This window comes from Beta vulgaris, chromosome 2, assembly GCF_026745355.1.
Source record: "Beta vulgaris subsp. vulgaris cultivar EL10 chromosome 2, EL10.2, whole genome shotgun sequence".
Classification (NCBI taxonomy): domain Eukaryota; kingdom Viridiplantae; phylum Streptophyta; class Magnoliopsida; order Caryophyllales; family Amaranthaceae; genus Beta; species Beta vulgaris.
The window spans coordinates 9,516,380-9,534,512 of NC_079203.1; the positions used below are offsets into that span (position 1 = coordinate 9,516,380).

Sequence of the window (18,133 nt, forward strand, 5' to 3'; positions counted from 1 at the left end):
GATTACGAAATCTAGATTCAAATAAGGGTCAATAAGTCTAGATAAATGCCAAATAAGTTCAAATTCAAACAATATAAGCTCACAGACGGAAAAATAAATTCATACAATGGCTTTTCATATGAAAAGATTGAGACCTTTGATGTGCCAAATACAAGTAGTAACAATAAGAAATGGCCAAGATTGGTAAAATCTGTAGATGATGAACAGGTCGACCTAAATTGTAAGCAGCTGGCTGGGAAGAGTCCTGAATTCTTGCTGATTAAGAAAAAACAGCCACCAACCATGACTTTATAAGATGATATGGTTGACCTTAAGACATTTTAAGCTTATAAGTAATTACTAATTCTTTATAGTTTCGTGGATTCAGTCTTAATATGATATAAGTGCTACAAGACTAATCAATCCATGAATTGGCTCAACCAATCGTGCAAACATATATATTAATAAGACTATTTTTACTTTGTTGACAATTTATTAATTTGAAGCAAACAAGATTCATGCCATTACCTTGAGTCCTGACAATCAAATCTCAAGTAATTGCACCACCATTTGATCAACAAAACAAAGGCATCCCACCAACTCTACCTCCTGATGGAATTCTTCACCAAAGCAAAATTCATCAGGCTTAGAAGCCATCACAACAGGTATTTGATAGCAGGTTCAGATGGCGAATCAATCAAGCAGAGTAAAAATGGCAACAGCAGGCAGGCACGTTGGTCTGTCAAGGTTGTGCAAGACAACCCTAACAGGATTTGTCTTCGGAGCTGCTACGACAAACTCCTAACAGCATCAGAAGAGTCCTTCCTGTTAGGCTGGACAGGGAATAAGGCCCTGCAGACCGTGCAGTCTGACTGCGACCTGTCAGTACAATGGGAGCCCATAAGTGCAGATTTTTACGTGAAACTGCGGGCACCACTCATGGGGAAGTTCCTCAGGGCTAATGCTGGGACACCACCTTGGAGAGACACGGTTACAGTGGATGTCCCTGAACGGAAAACCACGCAGGATTGGGTGCTTTGGGTGGTGGATATTCTAGACGATGATGCAGCAACCGCGGACTTTGATCGATGTTCTTGGCCTAGGAATTCCAAATCATTAGCCCATAACAAAAGTGTTATTGCTTGTTATAAGTCTTCTTATTCCATGATCAATAACGTAGCATTAGCAAGGTATAGTAGTTCAAGTTCTGGTTCATGGGTTGAAGACGAAAGCGATCAATCAGTATCAACAGCAACAAGCTCACCTACAACTTGTTCAGTTGCTGGTGCTTACAAGGTGCGCTTATATTTGGTTCTTGTTTCTAATTATGTATGGACATGTCTAATTATGTAAAATGGTGGACCTGAATGTTAGTTCTGCGTTATTAACATTGAGAGAGAAAAGGTGGTGCGTGGATAGTTGTGGAGCCTAACTTTAGAGAAAATGTAGAGAGAAAAAACTTGACAAAGAACGTTATGTAGCAACTGCCAAATAGCAAGTAATTCCGGAAGTCTAAAACAGAATACAGGGAGAGACATACTTTAGGTAGTAACATACGGTAGGAAAAAACTTTATCTATCAAGTGTGTCAACATAGATATAAATAAATAGTAGGATCCAACTCATCAATTATAATAGTTTTTAATGCTCTATTTCTAGAATTCTAGTGGGTTAACTACCCACCAAGTAAATGTAGCATTGCCGCATACTGTAGGGTTACTAGGAAAGAACATTTTAGAAATGGTCAGAAACTGGGAATTATAGGTTTTGGGAGTTGTATAATTGTCGACAGCCAAAGGATATAGGAATTCAGTATCACTTCACTTGTCACCTTTTGCAAATTGTTAGACAACTTCTGTTGTTGAGAATATTAATTTGGGGCTGTGAAATGGATGATTAATACTTTTCTTTTCTTTTTATAATGGGCCTACAAAAAGGTGTATTCATTTTTGTAAAAAGATTGGAAGTTGATTTACTATAAGTGATAAGAAGATATTATACAAAACTCAAAGACTTACCACAAATCCATATGAAGTTTTCTTTTAATAATAGAACGTTGGTTTTGGTTAGAAAAATCCTTATATAAGCCGCTTTTTATCAGAAGTAATTTTTTTATTAAAAAAATTGTCAAGAGAAAGTGAGAAACCTTAAACCTAATAAACTTTGTCAAAAGACACTTTTTATGTCAAATGCAACATTTTCATAAAATTTACATAAATAATCCTAACTTTCACCTCTTTTCTCAAAATACTCTCAACTTTAAATTATTCCAGAATAATTCCAACTTTCAAGGAAGATCTTCTCAATATAAATCAAACTATCACTTTTATTGCCTACCCTAATCCGTTTTAGGTAGTTCGGATTATTTTGAGAAGGTATAGCTTATAAAGTTGCGAATATTGTAAAATAATTCAAAGTTATGATTATTTTTAGAAGACTAGTAAAATTTGGAATTATTCATGTCAATTTTTTGTTTGCAAATTAATATCTTAAACTGTTTTTTTTTTTTTTTTTTTTTTGCAATCAGCCTTACCTAGTTTTCCGATGTTGACCAAGCCATTTTTGAAGTTGACCGATGAGAGTGGCACTTGATCCTTTTTGTTTTTAATTTCCAACCTTTTTTCCAGTCACCATACAAAGTGAGTTGCTTCATTCTGTGTTTGCTATTTATGATATCCTATTTTTTAGCTTCTCCTAGCCAAATCCTCCAAAAAATTCTTGGTTTTGCAATACAAATATTGCCTATCTCAATTCAACCCAATTCAAGTATTGCACATCTCAATACAAGCACGGGTCTACATCGAAAATGACTTAGTCAACACTGAAAAATTAGGTAAGATTTCATCTCATAAAAGAAAAATTAGTATGAGGTTTTAACTTGCAAAAAAAATTATAAAAAATTTATTCTGACAAAAAAATTATTATAAAAGATTATTGTTGGCAAATTTATAATTGAGTCAATGCTAAAAAATATTGGTCAATGTTTTCTTTTGACAAGGTTTTTGATGTTTAAGGTTTTTCTTAATAAAAATTTTTAAAAAAGATTATTTCTTAAAAAGCTCCTTCTAAAAAGTTGTTTTTGATAAAAAATTTCATTAATAATATTTTTATTTTATACACTCTTTCATCCCACGTGTACAACCTTTCACGCATGACGCAACAAATATTATGATCCTAGCCTAATACCAGATATACCCTTCACGCGGTTAGTCAACAAAAAAACTGAGTTTTCCAACAAAATTACAAAATTGCAATGAAAAACCTTTCAATTACGGCAAAGCCGACATATAGACGTTAGATCCACTCCCAACTGTCACTAAAACCAACTTTTTCCAATATTTTCCCCACCTGTCTAACTAAAATCCCAATACCGTTAAACTAATTAACTACATATCAAATCATCTCTATTATATAATAAAATTAGAGAAATCTTGTTGTCGAGACTAAATTACAGATAAATTCTCAAATAAATAAAAAAAAAAATCAAACTCATCCTTACAACATCATTTTATCAAATTTCAATCAATTTTAGACAGTTTAAGACACATCACGTACATATAAGACTAATATTTATTATTTTATCTACCCTTCCCACGTCCAAAACAGCCATACAACTCCCCCCTCAGCAGGCCCTCACAATTTGGCATCTCTAACCCAAATCCCAGAAATTCTCTTTAATCCCCAAAAATTCTCAAATCTTGAATTGTTCACAATCCCATTTTCCCATAACAACCTATCACTCCAAATTCAATACTCCAAATAAACTAAACCCAAATCCCCATTGATTTTCTTCCTGTTTCAACAGATCAAACCAGATCAAATTCATTTCTTTACAATCTCTTTTTGTGTTGAAACTTGAAACAGAGTGAAATGGAGTTATTCCACAATGCAAAAACAGTGCGCTTACGTAGCAGCCACGACAAGTACCTTATAGCCGACGACGACGGTGAAACTGTATGCCAAGACAGGCATGGCGGAACAAAGTACGCACGATGGACGGTAGAGTACGTAAAATCTGTAGAAGGCGTAAGCCTGGTGCGCTTCATGAGCTGTTATGGAAAATATTTAACAGCAACAGATGATGAGTTTTTGTTAGGTGTAACAGGGAAGAAAGTTAAGCAAATTATGCCTAGAAGATTGGATTCTTCTATAGAGTGGGAGCCTTTAAGAGATGGAATGCAAGTCAGGTTGAAGACAAGATATGGTAACTTTTTAAGGGCTAATGGTGGACTTCCACCATGGCGGAATTCGATTACTCATGATGTTCCTAGCAGGAGTCATACTCAGGATTGGGTTCTTTGGGAGATTGAGGTGTTGGAAGTTTATGATACTCCAAAACAGGTTGAGGCTGAGGCTAAGGCTAAGGCTGAGGCTGAGGCTGAGGATGAGGATGAAAGCGAGGCGAAACGGAAGTTTGAGAGGTGTGAATCAGAGTATGATCCTTCCTGTTTCAGGAATTCTCAATCTGGGGTGAGTTTTTTTATGTGACTCCGACCATCAGCTTAAGCTTTTGGTTGAATTGGTCCTTTGACAAGAACTTATGTTTTGGTTTTTAATGATTGTGATGGAATATAAAACCAATCTTGAGACTCCGACCATCAGCTTATGTATGCTATTAGGAGAGTTACAGCCTGTTTGGTATGCAGTGATAAATGATGGTAATTATAATCAATTTTTAAGTAATTTTTTTGACGAAGTAATCATCGGTATATCTATGGTAATACATGTCCTAAGTCTGTTTCCATTACCCTGTAATTCTGCTAAAGAGGTGATAGTCTGAATGGTAAGGTAAATTTGTGAATAGAAACACATGTCTATGGATGAAGAGGATAGGTGGAGGGGGGAATTAGTGAACTTTAATTAGAACAATACAGTACTCATTGAGTATTTTTAATCATTGTCTTTTATCTATATGTCAAACTGAAACTGGCATGTTAATTGAAACACGAAAACTAATTGTTAAATTGAAATATGTGGATTTTATCAATTCTATGTTGATCGTGGATCTTTGGACGTTTCTTGCTCTAGGAAATAAACATAAAACATACAAGGTAGTTGGGATATCTGAGTTTGTTATTGTAAAATTTTATGAAGTTACATTGTCTGGGATTTAAGAAATTGTTGGTAATCTGTCTAACTGCAGCATAGCGGATTTGGTGCATCAAGTGCAAAGAATGAAGGCCGAGTTATACACTATAATGTTGTGGACGATGATGGAAATATTGTTGATGAAGCAGAGGGAGAATGCTCATTAGTTTTTGAAGGCAGTAGTCTGGAGGAGCTGACTCAAATGTTGGAGAAAGAGACAGGTTTAACAGAGTTTGCATTATGCGCTCGCAGTCCTTTGAATGGAAAGCTTTATCCAATGCGGCTGGCTCTTCCTCCAAACCATGTGAAATTGCATGTTTATGTTGTACCATCATCTTGCAAAGGTTAGTTTCAGGTTTTAGATTGATGTTGCCATCAGGTTTTGTATTTATTCCTTTCTAGCTGTCTAAATGACTGTTTTTTGCAAAAATCTTTGTCAGTTAATGACAATTTTGCTCTTTCAATGGCAGTAGGTCAACTCTTATAGTTACTTCTGACTCTTAGCTGGAGCCAGTTGATATCCTTGATAACTCTAATATGCTAAGATGGGATTGCGATTTGTGAGTTTGTGGAATCTCACTGTTTTTGTTAGGTTCTTTTTTTTGTCGATCCTTTTCTTTTCTTAGTTTTAACCAAAGCGAAATAGAACAGTAAAATTTTTGCAACTTAGAACGCCGATGGGGATCTATATTTGGGACATTGAAGGACCAAAGTAGATTCAGGTAACCAGTATATAAATAGAAGTGAGCAGCGCAGCTGCATACAGCAAACTATTTATAGCATAGGAATGAGGGATTTAAGTAATTAGATGAATGACTAGATGGATGGAAGTTGCAAGAGGATTCTCTGAGTTGCATGTGTTTGAACCCTTTTTCTGGTGACATTTTTGCACTGAGTCTCTAATCTCCCTGCAAAGAGCATGCATGGAATGCTGTGGCCTGTGAGTTACTTGAGCCACATGCTGGAGAAAGAAATATGCAGAGCTTTTACTGGCTGGCCTTTGTTTTATTGCGTGATAGATGCTTTGACTGGCGGTTTTTACCACTCTATGACAGGGCTATCATTTGGGCCATACAAGACTTTAGGATTTGGTTCTTATGTAGACAAATTTAGTTTTCCAAGCTTCTGAAGGAGAGAAAAATATCCTATTCACCTTATACCCTTTGGAAAGTTTCCACCCGTTTAGCTATACCTGCTTGGCTGCTTCCATCGTCTTCTTACATATGATCTTGCTAGGGATTAAAAATAGAACAAGGAATCTTTTTATGAGACTATTAATGCTTGCTGGTGCATACATTTGATACCCTCCGTGTAACATTCTACTCGAGGCGGGAGCTTCTCCACGGGCATTATGTAAAGTGCTTGTTGACATTGTGTTGAGAAAAGCTAATATAAGAGATTGAGGGACAAATATCATACTACTGAATACTGAGAGCGCAGTTGCTTTAAAATAGAACATTGAATTGAAACCAACAGAAAAATTGTTAGTGCAGAAATTGTTACCTCAATTAGGTGGCGACATTATTTAGGATTCACAAGATAGTTTCTTTTGGTGCAAGTAATGTGCTTGTGTTGGAGAATGAATAGATTACTCATGATCTCCTTAAAGTGGAAATTCATACTAGAATCTTAAGTATAGGTAATGCTAATGGAAACTCGAATTTGACTCTTCAGCACACTTTCCTTTTGAATTGTGGACTTTCTTTTTGCCTTAGTAGAGTGGTAAAACTTTAACATTTCGTTATAAGCATGTACGACAGAAAATTTTAATCTTATGTATGTTGCTGGATTTTTGCAGTCTAAGAATTAACCACCTATTCTCCCTTTTCCCATTAGAAAGTTCCACCTGTCTTGTTATACCTGCTTCCATCGTCTTCTTTTATATGATCCTGCTAGGGATAAGGATAGAAAAAGAAGTGCCTTTGTGAGGTTACTGATGCTTTTCACCATGATCTTTGAATTGTAAAGCACATACATAAATTGTATTTTGGTGCATATTGTGTGCTAGTGTCTAAAGCATGGAGATCATACAGTAAGAAAGGGCATAAAAATTGTTACCTCAATAATGAGTTGGAGAAATTTTGATTGAGTTCGCAAGACAGTGATTCACACAATTTCTTTTGCTGTTGTGTGCTTGTGTTGGAAAATGGATAGATACTCATGATCTTCTTGGAGTGGAAATCAATGCTAGAATCTCTAATTAAAGTCTTCAAAATACGGTCCTTTGAACTGTATTGAGTTTTCCTTTTGCCTGAGTAGAGTGATGAAGAATTAGCTCTTTTTAACTTTTCGTCTGTTCGCTTATCTGGGTTATAATTCGTTAATAGCAAGTACGATAGAACTCTTTTACTTATACATGTTGCTGGAATTTTGCAGTCTAAGGTATTACATATATAAGTGCCAAGATTGGAGGTCGTTTATGGGTGCTCCTATTTCTGTTTAGTTTTCCTTTCCTAGCATTCGATTTAAAACAAGCAATGCTACATATGCTGGAGCTGATTGGCTTACATGTCGTATGTCTAATGTGGAGCAATTAACTCATGATGTAATTAATAAAAGTGTACCTTAACTATTATTGAAGACATTGATGTTGCTTTCAATTTTCAGCTGCAGCAGAGTTTGGCCTGAGCTGAGCGGCGAGGATTTACTTACCAACATGATGCTGTCAATCTTTTGTGATTTGAGTTAAGTCAATACAGATGAAGCTGAAACAGAAATGATTCTTTGTATATACCTTAATAAGCCTTTTGGACTTGTATGATCAAGTTCTTAGTGCTAATCAGTGGAATCTATCTTGGCAGTCAGTTTATTTGGCGTTTTGTCTACTTCAAGTCTTCACTTATGTTATGCTGTATTTTATGCATGAGATATGTGCCTGATGAATTTGATTTATAAACCAGCCAAAAGTTCCTCAAATCATTGTTAAAGGACTATCATGGCTTGTTATACCATTGTGTGACACTTAAGCAATATGAAAAGTCGATTAAGTCAATTTACCTTGTTATTTTACAGTTTTACCTTTTACCTTCACTTGGATTGTTTAGTAACGATGGTCGAAGTTTTTTTTTTCCACGACTAACTAATGGTTATAGTTGTGCATCAAAAAATGTGCACATTAAAATAAAAATAAAGGAAGTATAACATCAAAAAATATATATTTTTAGGATGCATTTGCTTCACTTAAAATTATCTAAACTAAACTCATTAAATCAAATTTGACCTAATCAACTCTAGTTTGATCTTTTTTGTTTACATGTTAATAGGCTTGAATAGTTTGATTAAAGTTGATTAACAGTTAAAAACTTAAAAGTAAAGAGAAGGCACCATTTAATAAGCCAAATTACCATATTGGTATATAAAAAAAATCAAAGGTATTTGATAGAGTGAAGCATAAAAAAAAAAAGGTCACGTATGACATATTGATAAAAGAAAAAATATGGGCTTTTGACAAATAGATATTAAAGATAAAGTTCCGGCATCATATAAGCCTAAACCTTACCGATATTTGGACTTTTCTTAATATACATGACATCATTATTGTTTTAGTTGTTGTGCCATATAAAAGAGAAAGGGGGAAAATAACATAAAATACTATTAAGTACAAATTAAAGTTAATCCTATTGAAAAAAGTTACATTTCATAAGATTTTAGACCTATATATAACACTAGAGCTGCTTTTTATATATCAGTTTATCTAATAGTCCCAACTTTTTTATTTATCAAGAAGAGGTACTCTCCCCTCCTTCCTACTAAAATTCAAAAAGAAAATTGAAAGACTGGAAGCATGCGCTTAATTTAGAGGATCGAATTTATATTTTAATTTCAAAATCCACTAGACATATAAGCATATCAGGACTATCAAAGAAGTGGTGAGTTACATCTATATAAGCTTAACTTTGATGGCTCAAAAGTCGACAATGAGAACGTTTCTTTTGGCTTCTTAATCAAAGATCATCTAAGAAATATATATCTTATTGGGGGGGTATATCAGTCTTCACCCTAATACCTCGATTTCAACTGCATGGATGTAGAAAAGTATTAAGACAGCCATTTCACAAGGAACTAAGCATCTTTGCGTTGAGGGTGATAATCTAGTGGTTATCAACTCTATAAGTCTGCTGGTTTTTTCGATCACTACTCACTATTAATCACTGTTTTAGTGAGGCTAATCAAGTTGCGAACTTCCTAACATATAAAGGTCATTCGATTTGGAATCTTGATCATTGGTTTGAACTTGATAATCCTATGCTTTTTTCATCATCCGTAAAAATGTGTTTGGTTGATCCTATATTAATGCATAGTCTAAATTTTCTTTCGTTATAAAAATAAAATAGTCCCAACTTTTTCAAGCACTACATCAAAGTTGACTTTTTTTATTCCAATCTATCAAAAACCATTTATTTATATACTACCAATTTGATACCATACCCCCCTTTAGTGATTAGGTTAGTCATTAGTGGACATGCACAACAAACCCAAGCCTCCTTTTTTGGGAAACCGTGTGCAATAAAACATAAAGATTAGGTACGCGTGGAGCCAGACCTAATATGGTGAGTACTAGTAGTTTCTAAAATTATGACCTCCTCATTCCATTTGCTTTACGGTTAATATCTAGCTGTTTCACCTTCATACTTCCGAACCTTCCCGCTCATTTCTTGGCCCTTCTTTTAGTCCTCCCTACGCACATATAAATAACACCCCCTTCTCTTCTAAACTCACCAATCAACCTCACAAATCAACTAAAAATACATCACAACAATTAACACATTTTCCATCTTACAACTTACACGAAAAACAAATCACTTGTGTCCTTTGAAACACCAATGGCGGGAACGAAAACTATCGTATTCCTACTGTTTGCTTCCTTCATTGCCATTGCTTCTGCTGGAAACTTCTACAAAGATTTTGACATTACTTGGGGCGATGGACGCGGTAAAATTATCAACAATGGCCAGTTGCTTACCCTGTCCCTTGATAAGACCTCTGGCTCTGGCTTCCAGTCTAAGAACGAATATCTTTTTGGCAAGATTGACATGCAGCTCAAGCTCGTACGAGGCAACTCTGCCGGAACTGTCACTGCTTACTATGTGAGTCTACATTTTATCTACATATTTTACCTACATTATGGATTAACAAAACCATATGATTCATGAATTTCTTTCAAGTTATTGAGAGACAAAAGTGACAAACATTATAATTTAATTCAAAAAAAGAAGTCATATGTTGTTAAGAGTGTAAAAATTTACATGAGCATGATTAGCATTACTATAACCTTTAAGGCTTTAAATCAAAAACAGCTTCTTACTCATAAACAGAGGAGGTACTGTTTCAAATAACCAATATTCTCATTGTGTTTTTGGTTTTTGGTGTGCTTGCAGTTATCATCACAAGGAGCATCCCATGATGAGATAGACTTTGAGTTTTTGGGGAATGTAAGTGGTCAACCTTACACTCTTCACACCAATGTTTTCAGCCAAGGCAAAGGTGGCCGTGAGCAACAATTTCGCCTTTGGTTCGACCCAACTACCGACTTCCACACTTATTCCATCCTCTGGAATCCTCAACGAATCATGTAAGTATGCCTTAATCTAAAAAGGATTCGAAAAATTGTCAAAACCACCTACTACTATATCAAAAACTTCTAAAAAAGCTTACGGAACATGTTTACAGAATAGCTCAACTCTATTAGAAAAAAAAAAGTTTTTATAACAGATTCATTGTCCTCACACTGTTAACACCTTGTTTCAGATTTTCAGTAGATGGCACTCCTATCAGAGAATTCAAGAATTCTGAATATATGGGTATCCCTTTTCCAAAGAATCAACCAATGAGGATATACTCGAGTCTATGGAACGCCGATGACTGGGCAACACAAGGCGGGAGGGTGAAAACAGACTGGTCTAAAGCACCGTTCACTGCATCGTACAGGAACTTCAATGCCAATGCTTGTGTTTGGTCTAAAGGAAAATCGTCTTGCAAATCGAGCTCAGTTGCCTCGAAGATTAATCCCTGGTTTACACAAGAGATGGATAGTACTTCTCAGGCAAGGATGAAATGGGTGCAAAAGAATTATATGATCTACAATTATTGCACTGATAGGCAAAGGTTTCCTCAAGGCCTTCCTAAAGAGTGCAGAGTCAACTAGTTGATATTATACAGAGATGAGTTAGAACAAGGGTTTTTATATGACTTTCCGGATATACTTATTCTTTCATTGATTAGTTTGGTATTAATAGTTTCTTATGAACAGATTCTATGAAATCTTTTCCATTGTAACATATGATAATAGTAAAGATCCAATGAAATAAAGAGGTTAAATTATCTGATGATTTGGAGGCCTATTTTGTCTTTTCAAGGGCATAATCCGTACAAGTTCCATGTATATCGTGGACTTGAAAATTTTTAATCAACTCAGGTTTCAAAGCAATTGAAGCATACAACAAATAAGCATATTAGCAATGACAGATTGCCATACCAAGTAACACTAGTAGAATGATGAACCAATTAGTACGTAGTCTAGTCTAAAGGGATGCTCCTCGTTAACTTGATGGTCAAGGAATCAAATTCCGCTATGGGCTCTTAGGGAGGGGAATTGTCATATTCTTTTCCAATAAGGGGAATTGTCCTATTCTTTTCCAATAATTTCAAAGAGTCTGACTTATGCAAAAAGGTGTTTGTCCAATAGGATCTTTCTTCTTCAAAAAACAAACAAAAGTAGTAAACAAAAGTGCGATTGTTAAATCTTTTATATTACTCTTTTAGTCTTTTTCATTCCAATATGGTCAAGTGGCTAACGTCTTTATACCACATTTTTGTAACTCCTACCTCCATTTCTTATTAATCTACTCACTTTGTACTTGGCATTATTGACATACTTCACTTTAACTGTCATTTGTAATTAATATCTACGAAAAAACATAGTCATGTAAAGTTTCCCAAACATCAACTTTTTTTATAATTTTTATTTGCTCTTAATTAAAGATATTAATGGTCAAAGTTCTGCGTTAGCAAGTGTGAAAGTCAATATGTGTAGATTATAAGGAAATAGAGGTAGTACTTTGCAATAAGATATTTGCACACTAATTTTCTCCTACATATCTTTTTGGAATAATAACATTTAGTGACACAAACTTTGGTCCAACTACAACCACTAAGGCTTCATTTAGTTGGGTGTAAAACATTTTCAATGTAAAGTTATTTTTCATGTAAAACATTCTATAATGAAAAATTCAATTGAAAAGCTAATTCTCTTATGTTTGGTTCAATATAAAAAAAAAAAAAAAGCAATGGAAAAAATATAAATGAAAGGGAAATGAAGAGGCTAGATAAGAGGAGAGTAAAAGGTTGCTAAGGAGGGAGGAGAACGTGTTTTTCCTTCTTTAGGTAGAATGATTTTCACCTATATTTTTTTCCTTAATAAAAACCAAACAACGGAAAAAAGAGGGAAAAAAAACTCATATTCTTGCAAAACATTTTACTCCTGATCAAACAGAGCCTAATACGAACGAGATCATACATCCATGCAAAATCACCAAGTCAATGGTTATAGTTGAGTTTCATGTCACTAAGTGTAATTTTCCTTTTTAGCCCATGTAGAGTGTCGACTACTAGAATCTCATCAAACTTGTACATGCTCTTCAAAATATCGAGTTAGAAACGTGCACAAATCGGTTCAGATCGAAATTTGGATAGAACCGGATCGGAATTTGGACCTGTTTGGTCTTCGGTCCACAAAAATTCCCGATTTCGGGTTTCTGGTTCCGTCCGGACAAGTTGGACAAGAATTTCTATTATTTTATTAAAAAAAGTTTATATGTTAAAAAAAATTACAAGGTAGAAAATTAGAAATTCAAAAACCTACTATTTATTACTTTAGGATTATTAAAAATATTAAATTTTTTTATAAATATATTTAAATAAAATAAAAAAAATTCTTAAAAAAATATTATAGATTCCGGTCCAAAAAAGACAGATTCCGATCCACAAGTCCGGTCCCAGATCGGTGCACCCCTATTAATCTAGTAGTCTTTTTGACTTGGACAAATATTGTCTTATAATGAACTAGATATATATTTGAAAAATCATTCCAAAGGAAATTCTTCTCAAATTTTCATTAACATATAGTAATCTCTAATCCAAATTATGGTCAAACAAAAAAAATTGTTCATTGGATATGTTCAACTTTCGAGGAGGAATTAACTTTTTTTATTTACATATTTTCTTTTTTGATCCGTTTCTTTTTTAATCTATATAATGATGCTTTTTCTAGAATCGATAACATGACCCATCAATTTTCTCTTCTTTCTCCACCCATGTACTCCACTTTTGAATATAATAATAGGACTATTCAGAGTGCAGTTTGGACCGCACCAAACCGCAACCCAAACCGTTTTTTCGCGGTTTCGGTTGGTTTGCGGTTTAAAATTGCAGTTTAGGTTATGATTTCAAGCAAACCGCAATTTGCAGTTTGGGTTGGGTTTTAATTTTTGTAAATAGAAACAGCACCGTAAGCTGTAATTTTATATGATTCTTTTTATAAAAAAAATTCTAAATACACTTGACTAGGTGGCATACAAGTATACAGCTGAAAAAATAAGTTTGAGTTAAAGAACTTGGACACTTTTGATAAATTATTATTTATGTTTATATATGTAGGCAACTTCATATTTATTTGGACTCTTTATATTTATGAACAATTTTTTTTACTCTTAGATTATAAAACAAATGTCGTGGAGGACAGAATGGTTAAACCGCAAACCAAGCAGCACCAAACTGTTTTGCGCGATTCGATTTGGGTTGGTATGCGCAAAAGTGCGGCGCGGTTTGGGTTGGAAAATTGTCAAATCGTATATTTGCGGTTTGGGTCGGGTTACATCTCAAACCCCACCAACCCAGACCGCGAACACCCCTATAATAACATGCCTTATAATTTCTCTCTCCACTAAAGTTATTTGGATAAAAACCAAAACACCAATTCAATCCAAACCAAATCAATACTTCGAATAGGACTTAAATTATGTTCGGATTGCATTCAGATTAAGTTGTTTTTGAAAAGTTGAATTTCAGATCGAATCGAATTGAGAATGATTGGATCCAAAACAATCTAATAGTAGATAGGCCTTGAATAGTATGATCACAATTGGGCCTAACATATTCTTTTTTTTCTAAAAACCAAATGGTCGGAAGGCCCTTCCCCTTCCCCTTCCCCTAAAACTTTAACCGGCTAACTTCCTAATCACTCTCGAAAACATTATTTTGATTCTCGTGCGTACCAAAAATTTTATTTTGATTGTCGTGCGTACCGAAAACTTTATTTTGATTGTCGTGCGTACCGAAAAGTTTAAAAATAAACTTTATTTCAGATCATAACCAATCATCACAGATTAGATTGGTTAGACCAAAACTCTAATTGAACTGGATTCAAATTGAAAATTTGAAATCCAAATTTTGTTTACATCGCATTTTATTAAGCCTAAATCCAAACCATACATCGAACTCTCACCCCTATCCATCCTCATTTTCTCTCTATACTTTTAGACTTCCTCCTTAATTCTTTCCCAAAATAAAAATGATTAGATTAAAAAAGGAGAGAAAGTACCTATCATATTTTAGAGAAATGTTTTACCCGATGCCAAAAATATACTTCAATCATAGTAATATTAATCAGAAAATGATATACATAGTCCTTAGGGCTATGTATAAGATGCTTAAAATGGAAATAAAATATTAAATCAAGCATTTATTACCTCAGTTGATGTGAAAATATGTCTTAAAATCTTAAACTGTTTCCATTTAAAGAAATGTATTTAATGATTATCCCGTTGCCGAAAAAAAAAATCATAGTAATAACAATCTCTCTCAATTATTGATAGCGTCAATAAATGATGATAGAGAGTACCTCTTCCCAATGTTAAACAACTCTCCGAAGTACACCAACTCTTTTGAAAGTTAGCGGATCTCTTCAATGTTCTGTCTGCAAGTTCACTTCACAGTTCACAGTGGGTTGTATCATGCACATAAAATTACCTAAGAACATCTTTTACTTATTCATTCGGGTTTCTTTCTTTCTACCTATTTTCTAATTTGGGGTTTCCTTCAATCTACTTATATAAGTATTTGCTAATTTAGCCCTCTAAAATAGGAATTGTCTAAGAAAAATTTATTAGAAATTGAATCTTTTATTGAATCCTTCCAATTTTTCTTACTTTATGTAACTGATTGAACTTTTAAGAGTACTAAAGAGTACTATGCACACATTATGTCCGAGTGTATACTAGAAATCATATTAGGATTCATGAAGAGGACTTAATAGTATTTGGTGTACTATAATGCAAAATTCTTTTCGACTAAAACATAATATAGAAAAGGTATGGACCATAGTTCTTACAAAACTTACACTTACAAAAATTCCCCATCAAACACATGAATCAAAAAGGCCAAGTAGCATCCTCTATTAGTATGATCCTAACTTTATTTTTCTACCTCTCATCAATTTCCATCCACTACAACTCTTCAAAAAAAAACCAAAAACACATGAGCAAATTTTGAGTGAAGGAGCTAGGAACTACTATATTGCAACTTGCAACACTACGTATACCTACTAAAAGTCTAGTACCACTATAATCCTATCAAATTTCTGCCGACATTTTTTTAATTGCAAATATTTAAAATTTTAAAAAGGAACGAGTTACCTCTATCCTCAGCTAAAGCCCTCTGTAGCAAGTTGGCTTATATGGGTAAACAAAATAAATATTGCACAGCTTCTATGGATAAGTTTAAACACCTTTTATGGCTTTATCTAAATCCTTAATTACTCAGGCGTGTGCAACAAATTTTAAACGTGTAGGTCCACATAAACTTCAAAAAATTTAGAGCAGCTACTTTATGGCTAGTAGCAAAACCAGCTGTTTCACCTTCATCTTCCTCTACATTTCCCCTTCTTACCAGCTTTGTCCAGCTACCTTCGTCCTTTGCTGCTACTATATATATACATTTCTCACCATGCATTCTTCAAACATATCCTCATAAACAATAATCAACTATTAGTCTTACTACACTCTCTAACTCACTAAACAGTCACAATGAAGGCTTTCTTCTATACACTCTTGCTCATTGCTTCTTCTATAGTTGTTGCCTCGGCTGGAAACTTCCACCGAGACTTCGACATTACTTGGGGCGATGGTCGTGGCAAGATTCTTAACAGTGGCCGGCAGCTTACGCTGTCGCTTGATAAGACCTCTGGCTCTGGGTTTCAGTCTAGGAACGAGTATCTGTTTGGTAAGATTGATATGCAACTTAAACTCGTCCCTGGAAACTCTGCTGGAACTGTCACAGCTTATTATGTAAGTTCCTGTTCGTTATTATTGTATGAATTTTAACCCTTTGACTGGTTTTTTTTTATATAAGTCGGCTAATCTTTCACTTTTTTGGTATGCAGTTATCATCACAAGGACCAACCCATGATGAGATAGACTTTGAGTTCTTAGGAAATGTATCTGGTCAACCTTATACTCTTCATACCAATGTCTTCAGCCACGGAAAGGGAGGAAGGGAGCAACAATTTCGCCTTTGGTTTGACCCTACTACTGATTTCCATACATATTCCATTCTATGGAATCCCAAGAGAATCATGTAAGCTACTCCATTTATTTCTATATACTTCGATAATTATCAGTTTTATCGCATTGTTGTGGCGTATAATCTACAAAGCACGGAAACCTCCCCTTTCCGGAACATTACTGTTTCTGTGCTACATAGCCTATAAACCAATTGCCAATGTATAAATAAGTAGACAATATGGAATTGAGGCATGATTTAACATATGTAACTCCGACAAATAATAGTAGTAAAAGAAAGGCTCACAGTGTTTACCCAAATGCAGATTTTCAGTTGACGCAACACCCATCAGAGAATTCAAGAACTGGGAATCAATTGGAATTCCATTCCCAAAGAGTCAGCCAATGAAATTATATTCAAGTCTGTGGAATGCTGATGACTGGGCTACCCAAGGTGGGAGGGTGAAGGCAGATTGGTCAAAAGCTCCATTTACAGCATCATACAGGAACTTTAATGCCAACGCTTGTGTTGTAGCAAAGGGTAAATCATCTTGCAGCTCAAACTCGGCCTCCGCCTCTGCGTCGAGGACTGCTAATAGTGCCTGGTTGAGACAAGAGCTTGATAATGCGAGTCAAGCTAGGATGAAGTGGGTGCAGAAGAACTTCATGATTTACAATTACTGCACAGACGCTAAAAGGTTTCCTCAAGGCCTTCCTAAGGAGTGCACTGCCATGACTTCCTAGACTCATTAGAGTATGAGAAACTAGCTTCCATTTAATTATATTCTTTCATTCGTTTTTATATATATACTTATATATAGTTTAGTGAAGTATGTGCAAATTCCACATGTGATATACGAAGTAGTATTATTAATTAAGATTGGTTCCTTTGGATATTCATAAACAACAAAACAACAAATTGCGAATTTCTAGGATATTGCCTCAAGGACATTATTAGCCACATCAATGCAACCGCACTCGAAAATTGGCATACATATCTATCAATCAGTGGGTGAACCACAATTTTTCCATTAGGAGAGTCGATTCTGGATAAAATTAGTTCATCCAGATATGATAACTAGTGTATCTTGAATTTTAACTAGATATGCAATATGACAATTGACAGGGGAGGAGATGGCCTATGCCACCCCCCTGATATCCGATAACTAGATATTCAATTTTGACTTGGATACCTCATAAGCCTGAAGTCCTGAACTACCTTTGACATAAAAATTCATGATGACTTTCAAATTAATAGTATCCAGAATCCGGATGTGGAAATTAACCAAACATCTTATAGCATCCTTTGAACCCTTTAATTCGCAATAAGAGGGCGTTTGGTTTGAGGTTTCCCGGACTGAGTAAGGGAGGCTCTTGTTTATTTTATTTGGTCAATTCAATAATTCTCTTTACCTTACCCTTACACCCAAAGTTGAAAGTTGTCTACCTCCATTCCCCACCACACCCAAAGGTTTCACTTACACTTTTCTTGAAAAACCATTGACCAATTCC

The 18,133-nt window shown here is 34.7% G+C and overlaps 3 protein-coding genes and 2 long non-coding RNA genes across 7 annotated transcripts; 3 read left to right on the plus strand and 2 right to left on the minus strand.

Moving 5' to 3' along the window:
• Positions 1 to 16: 16 nt before the first annotated feature.
• LOC125494646 (uncharacterized) lies at positions 17 to 637 on the minus strand. The gene is made up of 2 exons (XR_007270958.1): positions 508 to 637; positions 17 to 255 (listed from the first exon to the last, which is right to left on the minus strand). It is a non-coding gene; the product is annotated as an uncharacterized LOC125494646 (long non-coding RNA).
• LOC104887415 (hypothetical protein) lies at positions 251 to 7,891 on the plus strand. The gene is made up of 4 exons (XM_010672034.4): positions 251 to 1,275; positions 3,843 to 4,448; positions 5,122 to 5,410; positions 7,674 to 7,891. Exons 1-4 carry the CDS (start codon positions 592 to 594, stop codon positions 7,697 to 7,699), a joined length of 1,605 nt encoding a protein of 534 aa, XP_010670336.2. The 5' UTR covers positions 251 to 591; the 3' UTR covers positions 7,700 to 7,891.
• On the minus strand, positions 5,733 to 17,075 carry LOC125494645 (uncharacterized). 3 transcript variants are annotated; one of them, XR_007270957.2, is made up of 4 exons: positions 16,938 to 17,075; positions 7,631 to 10,183; positions 7,125 to 7,317; positions 5,733 to 6,452 (listed from the first exon to the last, which is right to left on the minus strand). It is a non-coding gene; the product is annotated as an uncharacterized LOC125494645 (long non-coding RNA). The 3 variants fall into 3 exon arrangements; XR_007270956.2 differs by having other exon boundaries at positions 5,733 to 6,955; XR_007270955.2 differs by having other exon boundaries at positions 5,733 to 7,317.
• On the plus strand, positions 9,890 to 11,395 carry LOC104887412 (probable xyloglucan endotransglucosylase/hydrolase protein 23). Its single transcript, XM_010672032.3, has 3 exons — positions 9,890 to 10,153; positions 10,445 to 10,638; positions 10,815 to 11,395. The coding sequence occupies exons 1-3, from the start codon at positions 9,890 to 9,892 to the stop codon at positions 11,209 to 11,211; spliced, it is 855 nt and encodes a 284-aa protein (XP_010670334.2). The 3' UTR covers positions 11,212 to 11,395.
• Positions 15,963 to 17,499, plus strand: LOC104887413 (probable xyloglucan endotransglucosylase/hydrolase protein 23). Its single transcript, XM_010672033.4, has 3 exons — positions 15,963 to 16,408; positions 16,504 to 16,697; positions 16,948 to 17,499. The coding sequence occupies exons 1-3, from the start codon at positions 16,148 to 16,150 to the stop codon at positions 17,363 to 17,365; spliced, it is 873 nt and encodes a 290-aa protein (XP_010670335.2). The 5' UTR covers positions 15,963 to 16,147; the 3' UTR covers positions 17,366 to 17,499.
• The last annotated feature ends 634 nt before the right edge of the window (positions 17,500 to 18,133 follow it).

Coding starts and splice junctions, on each gene's coding strand:
- LOC104887415 (XM_010672034.4), top strand. CDS start 592: ATGGAATTCTTCACCAAAGCAAAATTCATCAGGCTTAGAAGCCATCAC. Junction 1,276..3,842: donor CAGTTGCTGGTGCTTACAAG/GTGCGCTTATAT, acceptor AACTTGAAACAG/AGTGAAATGGAGTTATTCCA. Junction 4,449..5,121: donor TCAGGAATTCTCAATCTGGG/GTGAGTTTTTTT, acceptor GTCTAACTGCAG/CATAGCGGATTTGGTGCATC.
- LOC104887413 (XM_010672033.4), top strand. CDS start 16,148: ATGAAGGCTTTCTTCTATACACTCTTGCTCATTGCTTCTTCTATAGTT. Junction 16,409..16,503: donor GAACTGTCACAGCTTATTAT/GTAAGTTCCTGT, acceptor TTTGGTATGCAG/TTATCATCACAAGGACCAAC. Junction 16,698..16,947: donor TGGAATCCCAAGAGAATCAT/GTAAGCTACTCC, acceptor ACCCAAATGCAG/ATTTTCAGTTGACGCAACAC.
- LOC104887412 (XM_010672032.3), top strand. CDS start 9,890: ATGGCGGGAACGAAAACTATCGTATTCCTACTGTTTGCTTCCTTCATT. Junction 10,154..10,444: donor GAACTGTCACTGCTTACTAT/GTGAGTCTACAT, acceptor GTGTGCTTGCAG/TTATCATCACAAGGAGCATC. Junction 10,639..10,814: donor TGGAATCCTCAACGAATCAT/GTAAGTATGCCT, acceptor ACCTTGTTTCAG/ATTTTCAGTAGATGGCACTC.